Source organism: Octodon degus, unplaced genomic scaffold, assembly GCF_000260255.1.
Source record: "Octodon degus isolate 3935 unplaced genomic scaffold, OctDeg1.0 scaffold00005, whole genome shotgun sequence".
Lineage (NCBI taxonomy): Eukaryota > Metazoa > Chordata > Mammalia > Rodentia > Octodontidae > Octodon > Octodon degus.
Window position 1 is genome coordinate 19685365 of NW_004524581.1, and position 10867 is coordinate 19696231.

The following is a 10867-nucleotide window of genomic DNA, read 5'->3' on the forward strand; positions in this document are numbered from 1 at the left end:
TTGCTTCTGAATCCTTGGGACATTAACACAGTGGAACCACGGCTCCTCAAGAAGGTAAGACAGCTTTTTTTAGGTTCTCTATTTCTGCCTAAAATATAAAAACACCAAATGAGCAACAGATAAAAAATCACTATAGTACAGTTTATTTTAGCTTACGTCATTAACATTTGCTCATACTCTTAAATCTGCAGCTTATGATTTCCAGATCTAAAATCTAATTTCCCATGGAGTGACACAACTGTTAGATAAAATTTTGTTCAACAGCAGGAAAAGGTTGGTCCCAACGTAAGGTCCTAACAGAAGGTAACAAGAAATAAAGCAATTCAGTTCTTTCATCCAGAACAATGTTCAGAAGTAATTTGAGCTTTGGAAATAAGGACTGTTAAGAAAATCAATCCTCCAAAGAACAAGAGGACCCTGGAAACCACACTGAAAAAGTGCGTGCATGCAATTCATCAGAGGGGGCAGCACAGAATAGCAAGGGGAATAGAGGACATGTAGCTTTATGTTCTTCACTAATCTATATAACAATATTCAAACACATAATTTTACCTGGCTCAAATTTATCATTTGTAAACAGTAGTTACTAAATTAAATTATCTTTAAAGCCTTGGAATATACCTAAATTTACTGTGATGAAAATATTTCTACCCATAGAAGGCATCATTCACTTAATAGAAATTTAGAAATTAAGGAACTTTTGGAAAAAAGAAAGTTCACAGTAACAACAGAGAATTATTTAATTATCACATATTATAATGAAAGAGTTGTAACTCAAGTCATTAAACAGCATGCTGTGTTTCCACATGAGCACCTGACAAGTGTTTGCAGTAGGAAAGTCCAGGTCAGTGATGGTGAACCTACGGCCCCCATGCTTTCACTGCTGGCACATGAGCCAAGTTGCCCCAGCAGCTGAGCATCAGATAACAGCTGTTTTTTCTAAACTAAAACCTCAGTATACAGGTTTCATTCTAGCCTTGGCATTTTGCAATAAATAAATGGGCCTTGTGTTGCAGTTTGGGCACCTGGTCTCTAACACCATCACTGGTCTGGGTCAGCAAAGCCCAGCTCCCATAGTGGCTTTTCTTCCTGGTGCAAGAACATCAGACCCACAGTGGCCACTGACCTTTGATAGCTTGTGCACGTGTGCAGGCCCTGCTCTCTCCTGATGGCATTGCCTCTCCCCTCACCAATGCACACACACAAGAGACCTCTGACAAACAGGAGAGCTGATTTACATTACTAAATCAGGAGAGCCCTGCCATGGTCAAAAAGCATAATTCTTTAGTTTAATTCAATACGCTCACAATTTTCTCAGGAATCCTGAACACCCATGAATGGCTTATTAATTTCAGGATCTTTTCTCATATTCTTTTACTGTGATCATGAGCTAATTTGTTTTAGCAGCACTGACTGGAACAAGCCTCGGTTTTCAACCTCCACTCAGATAAAATACCTTTAAATAACTCGCCTGATATACTATTATCTGTTTTCCAAAGATACATTAAGCAATAATATAAATTTTTGTTTGTTTTTTGAGACAGGCTCTTGGAATTTAGCTCAGGCTGGCTGCAAACTCACAATCCTCCTCCTACTATGGCCTCCTAAGTAAGGAAAAAAGAACTAGTACTGGAAAGAGTAAAGAGTAGGAAGAGCTGGATATGGTGGTGCACACCTATAAACCCAGAACTCCAAAGGCTGAGACAAGGATCTCCATGAGTTTAAGGCCAGCCTGAGCTACATAAGTTCAGGATCAGCCTTCAATACATAGTGAGACTGTCCCAAAACCCAGCCACCTGCCCCTCCCCCAAGAAAGAGTAGGAAGCATGACCCTGCATGCAAAGTTGGTAATATTCCTTACAAACTTTAATTTCTGGAATATACTTATGAGGCAAATACTCACATTGCTACTCTCTTCTAGCAATGCTCATTGTTCATCTTTAGTCATCCTTTATCACTGCCCAGTATAATTTAATATGGCGTGATGCTAACATTGTACTTCAAAGTTGTTGGGGTTTTTTTTTTGCAGAACCAGGGACTGAACTCAGGACCTTGCACTTGCCAGGGAAGTGCTTATTCTACTGAGCCAGCTCCCCAGCCCCTAAAGTACTATTTTTAATCTTTAAGCAAATATCATTTCTCCTTAACTATATGGTCCTGAAACTTTAATGCATTAATTGTGCTTTTACAAACTAATGAGTCAAACTTTTTCCATTAGGGGACAAAGATTACAAATTAGTAGGTAGCCAATAGGTAACTATGTTGGAAAAATGAGATTCTCCAAAGAAGGATTTAATTCATCTAATTTCCATCCTAATGTCTATGAAAAATCACATCATATATACAAATTTAACACTATTAGCTCCTATTATCATTTTCTTATATGAATATGTATAAAACACTAAACATCAAATTTCTCAATTTGAAGCAAGCAACATAGTGAGAATTTAAGATTTATCTTAAACATGTATCCTCCAATACTCACTACTTCCAGTTTATTAGCTGCTATTTGGTATGAATGAGTTGCCATGCTAGGAGCTACAGCAAGGATGACATGAACACGATCTCACTACAGACTTCCCTATAATCTAAGAAGGGGTAAAATAAAGATGAAGCAGTGAGAAGACAGAAAATTACTACTTACACATCTCTCTAAAAACTAGAAGATATAAATCTGAGAGAAAACTAAAGCTATTATAATCAGAGGAAGATTACTGGAAGGTGAGGCAAAGCCACAAGAGAAATACAGGAAGAGCAAAGTCCAGAGGTATTCATTGTTCAGGAAAAAGAGTGGCAAGCCAGGACAGAAAAATAAAGCAGGACCAAAATAATGTAAGAACTCACACAGTTGAGGAGTTTGAACTCTATTCACAAAGGAATACCAAACTCTTGAAAATTCTTGAGCCAGGAGAGATTAAGCTAAGAAAAGAATGAAATTCAAACAAGCCAACTGGAAGACAAAGAACATCAGGGGGAAAAAAGAAAAGTATGAAGGAATAAATAAAAGCTAGGAAATAAACTGAACAGGACTGAAAGTGAATGGAATTAGAAGAAACCAGAAGTACCACCTCTGTGCGACAAAAAGGGTAACAGACACCTTCAACAGAGAAAATCGGAACAGAAGAGGACAACAATAAACTTAACTGGAGGACCGCTGAATTCACAATGGAACATTTAGGGAGACTATCAGCTAGGCATATGGACAGACAATGAGAAAGCACGAGCTAAATTAGACAGAGGCACACTGTGGAGCTCATCAAGAGATTCCCCAATGCAAATGAGCTCAGAAGGTGAGCACACAGAGAGGGGCATGGGGCAGCAGTGACAGAACATTACATTCAGGTTACAGTGGAGAAAAAGGGAAGAGAAGCAGGGATCATAGCACCTTGTAACTATGACAAACCTTTGGCAGGGCAGCAACAGCAAAATGAAAATAAGCTACAAGGGGGCAGCAGGAAACTTAAACCTCAAATGTAAAAAATAGGTTAAAAACTAAATCAAAGATAAAGAAAACTCAGATGCAGGCCTTTGTGATAGGTGGATGTAAGATATTCATTTTTGTTTTAGGTAGTAAATGAACTCCAAATGAAAAGGGCAGACATCTAAACAAATTAAGAGGGCGGGCATATGGAAAGGATAGCTTTTGTTTCTCATGAAGAAAAAACACTGAGCATCTTCATATAAAAGAAACAAAGGTGGCCCCCAAATAACTTGTAGGTTTTAGCATAAAAAAGGAGTCTTGACAATTTACAAAGAATCATCACACATATTATCTCAACATCAAAAGCTAAGGTTTACCTAAGTAATTGTCAACTCCACACAGTATGACAATTTCTAAGAGCAAAGACTGGTTACTTCTGGCACAAAGATTGAACTCCAGCTCCTTTACTGCTACTTATCCATTTGAAACCCTAGTTTTCTTACCTTTGTAATTAACTGGAATAATAATCTTTACAAGTCTTTATGTTACCATGCAAAATAGTGGGCACACAGGTCAGAGTAACAGACAATCACAACTGCACATAATGGCACCAGTGCAAGCACTGTGCCCCAGTCCCAGGCTCTCCTGTTTTATGACAGGCAGTCGCAAGGCAAGGTCAAAGGAGAGAGGGCACAAATCCTTCAACAGGGAACAGGAAGAGCTTCTCAAAGAGGGAGGACAGAACTTTCTGCTATATAAGGAAGAACACAAATGGAGACAAAAATAAATGTAAACAAAAAGGAAGTTAGGGAATAGACACTCTTCAGAGGCAATGGCCATATTTATTTTATTTATAAGTACTTTACGATTCCCATGCTGCCTAGGAGAGTTAAGTATTCAAAAAGTGTTGAATCAACAGAATGTGACAGTGAGTAAGAGATTTACGAAACACAACTGCGCAGGGTGTGTCTGACTGAAGGAAGACCAGCATACCCACAGTGGAAGCAGCTATGCGCTTGGAAATATATGCTGTCTAAAAAGCTCAGTGACAGGGGAACTGCATTACCTCTAGATTGCTTCTCAGTGCCTTCTCTTCTTCCAAATCTCTTCTCAGTCTTTCCAGTTCTTTCCTAAAAATACAGTATGGATTATTGTTAAGGCCTTCAATTAGGCATATGTATACAAGGCAGCATTATCTAGCAAAAAGAGTAAAGCTGTGCCATCTGTAGGAAAACCCAACTGGAGATCATCATATTAAGCAAAATAAGCCACACTCAGCAAGACTAGCATTGCATGCTTTCTCCTGAGCTAGAGGCAATGAAGTAGAAGGCAGTTTGCAATCAGACAAGAGGAAGAGAATCAGGAAAGGTAAGAGGGGGATGTATATGATCAAAATGTTATATGCACACATGAAAATACAATGATATCCTATATTCTGTATACTTGATGGGCACTAATAATAAAAAACTTTTTTAGAAATAGCACACTGGTATCACAAGTATAAAACAACAAAATTCTCAAACCAAGAGTTTTCCCATCGCTAAAATGGTAGAGCTCAATATTTAATGATGAATGAGTTTGTTTCTAATCTGTATACTGCAAAATCTCTGAAAAAATTCAAAACAATAAACTAAAGAAATCAAGACAGGTATCAAATGACAAATTCTGTACCTGTAACACATATTATACAGTTAATATATATATAAAATATATTTAATGTACACTGTATGTATTCAAGGCACATTCTTTTGTTTCCATCTAAAATACACTTGTAAAAGTGTTATAAAAACTACAAATATCTCAAATGGACAACCTCAATTTTTTTTTTGCATAAAGAATCCTAGGCCAATGGATAATTGAGAAAGAAATGGTTACAATTAGGCTGCTAGGTATTATGCTCTCTGGCTGTGAACACTGTATCTTACCCCAAGAAATCCTTTCCTGTTTGCCTCAGCAATACATGTACCAAGAAGTTCTTTCAGAGAAGAAGGCACCATGAAAGGAGAGCACTTGCCCCTAAAGTTCAGGCACAAAAGCTTCTACAGCATTATATGAAAACATCAAGTTTTAAAACTAGTAATGCTACTAATTATAGAAAAGAGCTCCAGAGCCAGGAGTGGTAGTATATATTTATAATCATAGAACTTGGGAGGCTGAGGCAGGATTGTCCAAGTTCAAGGACGGCCTGGGCAACATAGTGAGCTCAAAACCAGCCTAAAGTACATAGTGAGACCCTATCACACACAAATAAATAAATAAAGATTGTCAGTTTCCTCAACACAGAAAAAAAAAAAAAAAAAAAAAAAAAAGCACTGAAAGAATACAGGATATGAGGTTGAGTTTTAGCTCTGTCATTAAAGTTTTGATTTTTTTGGGGGTGGGGGCTGTACTAGGGATCGAACTCAGGACCTTGTATTTGTGGGGCAAGCACTTATGCCACTGAGCTATCTCTCTAGCCTTCTGTCATTAAAGACTATGCAACAGCTTTAGTTCTCCTTTATTTCTTCATGTAAAAAATGGGAGGGGGCAACATTAGGGAATCTTTTAAATGTATTTTACCTCTGTCCCACTATATCCCATGCCAAAAAACTTTTCAGCATTAAGGGCTTTAGAGATCACCACCCTCAACCTGTTTATTTTATAAATATTCAATTTAACCCTTCCGGGAGACAGTGATCTAATTCCCCTAGGTAGTTAAGTTTGACTATGTATAGATCTACAGCAAATCTAAAACACAATATAGTTTTCTTAATGTTCTCCAGACTAACTAATGACTTTCGCAGACCAAGACATTTCTAGACTAAACATTTTAGGTATACACATATATTTTCTACAGTTGAACTACTGGAATAAATTCTTTGTCAAATTCAATGTTACACACAGTTTCACTGGAAAATACTTGCTTATACCAGAGACCAGCAAATTAATTCTTCATGGCACAGTGTGAAACAATTCCTCACACACGAGTGAAGCAGTGCTCACTGGGGAAAACAGGGTACCTACCCATGATCCTTTTTCAGGGCTTCAACAATGCACACCAACTCAATAATCTGAGCTCGAAGGTCATCCACAGAAATTTTTTTCTCATCATCTGCTTCCATTTTAGCTTTGATTTCTAATGGAGTAAGCAAAGCAGCTGAACTGGCTTGAGAAGCACTTGGAGGTGCGGAAAGGAGCACAGAGGGCTGAAAAAGTAATAAAACTTTTTCGGATTAATTTGTATTTGTATTATATTGAAGTACAAAAGATTTCACAACAAGGTAAACTGTATAAGATTAAGTACAAATAATCTGGAAATTGGAAATCAGAACTGTTCAAACACTCCAAACTTTTTAAGCAGCAACATGAAGCCATATACTACTATGCTGAAAGCAAACTAAAAGCAATGTACACCATTAACTTCAAGTTCTTTGGAGGAGGACTATAGGAAACAAATGTTTTTTGTGGTTACTGTTGGGTCCCATCTGCAAGATAACTTCAGTGTATATATGCACATATACTTCAAAGCCCCACAAAACCTAAAACTTGCAAGACTTCTGAGCCCAAGCATTTTGGGTAAGGCCTAGTTAACCTGTATGTCAAGACAAATGGGGAATTTAAAAATTCAGAGAGTAGTCTCAGGTTCATAACAGGAAAAACCATCAGACGAAGAACAAATCTGCAATCAGCACTGTGAAAAATGTCAATGGTTTTATTTTTAAAAGGAACAAAAGTCCATGAGATTTACCTCTGAGACAATCTGACTAGTAAAGCATCCATTATGAAGAAATTCATGCAAAAGGCATTAAAATGAGTTCTAGATAGCCAGCAACCTTCTCAGTATTTTAATACAATAACAGAAAGTCACTTTAGTAAAACTTTAATGGAATGTTGATAGCTTAGAGAATCAAATTGAGTACATTGACAAACTGGAAAATTAGCCAAATGTCCTGCAATGAAACCGAAAAATAATTTAAGAGGAAACATGATCTTTCTGAATAAAAGGGATAATCAAAATATACAGTGAATGTTTAAATTAGAAACAATTTATTACAGTAAGACACACTTCCAATAAAGCCCCTCAAAAAGCTATCCCTGGCTTCAAACACAGACAGCCTATTATTCTTGCCATTCTGAAGCAGGTGTGGGGTTCCTCTTTGGGTGTGGTTAAAATCACCATGTGGGCTAATAACTTCAGAAAAACATACAGAGACCCACATCTTCAGAACTATGAAATAAGTCATATGCTACTCATTTACATAATAAATGCTCATCTAAAGCAGATCTGCAGTGTTAAGAACTCAAATTATCTTAGATATTTCCAATTATCTTATTTCTCTGTGATGTTCACAAAGAGTTCTAGAAACTACAGAATTCTTAGTATGCAATTTATCTTACCTTTGGAGAAAAGCAAGTATCCTTTTTTAATTCAGATGGCTTTAGGTTGGCACTCTCATCTTCTTTTGGTAACTTCAAGGTTTTCTCTGGGCTGTGAGTTGGCTAATGATTTTTCAGAAATCAAGAGAGAACAGATCAGAGAAAGAAACTGTAATAAACAACTGGATGATAAAGCAAGTTAAGTTTTACCACTTTGTTTTCAACTATCACTATTCCTAACATTCCATGCCTGCTAGCAGGATATTATACTACTTCAAACTGAGTAACATAATTGCCTATCTTATCGTTAGGCTTACTGAGTAACACAGCACGCCTAATAACAAGATGTTCTCCACTTAGGTCACTTAAAAGCACCATAATGCATTAAGAGCTAATGTAACATTAAAGTATGACGCATATTCCAGGCAATGAATAGAAATCAAGAAAAGAAACTACTGACTTAAATATCAGGACAAGTACTACAAAAAGTGACAATTTCAGGAGAAAAAAAAAATTCTAATTTTTAACTAAAGTAAGTCTCTCCTACTCAGATATAATCATCACTGCTGAACAAGTAGATTAAACTGGTTTCTCAGGCCAATTCCTTAGATCTCTTCTGTGAGCTTCAACTCCAGGCCTCATGCTGAAATAAGTTTCTCTTTCCCTGTATCTCCTTAAATGCCAGGGTTTGCCATCTGAGCGTAAGAGCTGTCTTCATCTTTTTTTTTTTTTTTTTTTTTTAAACCCAGATGCAGCTCTGAGCCCTCTCTGTCTGTTGCTGGATCTTCTGTGCTTTCCCACAGTAAGTGCAACTCACAGAATATCCACCATTGAAGCGGCCAGGCAGCCTTCGTCCAGGTATCTTTGGCCTGTTTGCAGTGAGATGGAGCAAGTTCTCTGAGGAAGCTATGTCATCAAAATTTACAATATCTGGAGAATAGAAATATACATTATATACTAAGAAGTAACTGTACCTTAAGAAAGAGACAAAAAATAGTATTTCTGGCTTTTGAAAAAACTATAAATTAAGAGAGTATCACTACTGTGAAGAGCACACAAGTTGACCTGTGCTTTTCATATGCATTTGGAAAACAATACTCACCCTTTGAAAAAAAAATACTATTCACCTGACACATTTTATAGTACAAGACTTTTGTGAAAGAGTTATTTTTCAAAAAAAACCTTAGACCTCAACACAAATTTATGGAATGATGATTCTGTACTATAAACTGTATCAGCAATTTTTAAAAACTGTATTAAGTTCTTGTTTTATTTTTAAACAACACACAATCTACTTAAACTTATTAATTACAACATACTCAAGATTTCCAAGTAAAATGTGTTTTAAATTTCAAGTGGTAGACTACTTGACTTGTAACTACATTCACATGTGAAGAACTCAATTATATCACATGGCACACTGCTGCTTTGGGATACAAAGGGTTCTGCTTTCCTGCACCCTTGTTTAGACATGACCATGGTAGGAAATCATGAGTTACATATCAGACGTCATTAATTTGCTTTCCTCCCATCACAGGCCAGTTTATCTTGGACCTAATAATTTAGATTTAAAGACATATCTCATACCCTCTAACAAGGTTATATGTGAGATTATACACATGCCATGGCTTTTCAGTAGATGATTCAGAAGTGCTTACTATAGGAGCTTCTCAAACTCTGAGCTCAGTTATTTACAAATGACACAAGAACCCTACCACTAAATTCTCATCAATATAATCTTCCCACAGCCATCATGATGAAGTAGGAATAGTAGCCACAGCTAAAATAACCCACACAGCAGCAAATATCTTTCTTCCAATTTTCTAAACTAGTATTCATCCTTCACATCACTATTTGGCTGTAACATTTAGAAATTTAGACGCAACTTTGTGTGCAGCTGTTCCTTTAAAAAGACCTAAGTAGGGGCCGGGGAGATGGCTCAGTAGAATCAGTGCTTGCCTGGCAAGCATAAGGGCCTGAGTTCAATCCCTGGATCCACAAAAAAAAAAAAAAAAAAAAAAAAAAAAAAAAAAAAAATAAAAATAAAAAGACCTAAGTAAACTGGGTAAGGTACCACACCCTGTAATCCCAGCATTCTGAGAGTCAGAAGGAGGAAAAACATAAGTTTAAACCCAGCCGGGGTAACACAGCAAGAACTCATCTCAACACTGAAAAAGCGCTGGGGAAGTAGCTCAGGGATAAAGGCACGTGGTTCAGCCCCAGTAACAAAGAAACGTCTCATTATACTCATATTCAAAATAACTTAAGAGAATTTGCTTAAGGGATGGAGGACACAAAGCTAAGGCAGAAAAAAAATCACTGTTTGGGAATTGGTTGACTATTAATTTTATTTCTTTTTTTTTTTTTTCCAGTTTCCAAATGGATATTTTATCAGGTTGTTTGAACATTAAACTTATGCTCATTTGCAATCCAAAATAGTTAGCTGAAGTTGGCTGTTTTGTGTGTGTCTAGTTACTTTTATCGTATATCTGTTTTCCAAAAGTCTCGGGGGCACAATTGTTTTGGGGGGTATTCAGACTGCCACAATGCAAGTCAGGAGACAGCTTTGATTTTGTGCTGCCAATTTTGAGCATTTAGAATTTGGTTTGGGTTATGGCTTTTTGTCTTTGACGTCTGCATTTTTATTTTTCTCTATCTTCTAACTCTGGAGTTCTTTCTTCCCTCTCCCCAGAAAATTTGAGAACTTTTTTTTTTTTTTAGCTGGCTCAGGCTGCCTTAAGGGTGGGTCTGGTGTGGCATTAAGCAGCACCTTAAACAACTCAGCTATCTGGCAAGCCCCCTATTACTTTTATTTCCCACAGATAACTCCGTGTATTCTCTCTTGGATTAAACCACTTAGCTCCTTCATCAGAATTCTTACTTTTTAAGTATTTTCATAACTGCCTACAATTACAAAGTATAGCAAATCATAAGAAATAATGACTTTAGTGGAAAATGCATTACATAGTTTAAATTGATTTTGAGTGGGAGATATTTTGAGACAAGGTCTCGCTGTGTAGCTCAGGTTAGTCCTGAACTCACTACTGAGCTCTGAGCAATCCTCCAGCTTCAGCTTCCCAAGTGCTATAG

General features: G+C 36.9%; 1 protein-coding gene across 1 annotated transcript in view; it reads right to left on the reverse strand.

The window, feature by feature from the left end:
* Positions 1 to 10867, reverse strand: part of Cd2ap (CD2 associated protein) — a 132784-nt gene continuing 121917 nt past the window's right edge. Inside the window, exons 14-18 of the mRNA XM_023719181.1 lie at positions 8595 to 8707; positions 7799 to 7900; positions 6425 to 6606; positions 4488 to 4551; positions 1 to 88 (exon numbers count right to left, since the gene is read on the reverse strand). Of these exons, the coding sequence (XP_023574949.1) occupies positions 47 to 88; positions 4488 to 4551; positions 6425 to 6606; positions 7799 to 7900; positions 8595 to 8707 (503 nt within the window). The 3' untranslated portion in view covers positions 1 to 46. The remainder of the gene's footprint in view (positions 89 to 4487; positions 4552 to 6424; positions 6607 to 7798; positions 7901 to 8594; positions 8708 to 10867) is intronic.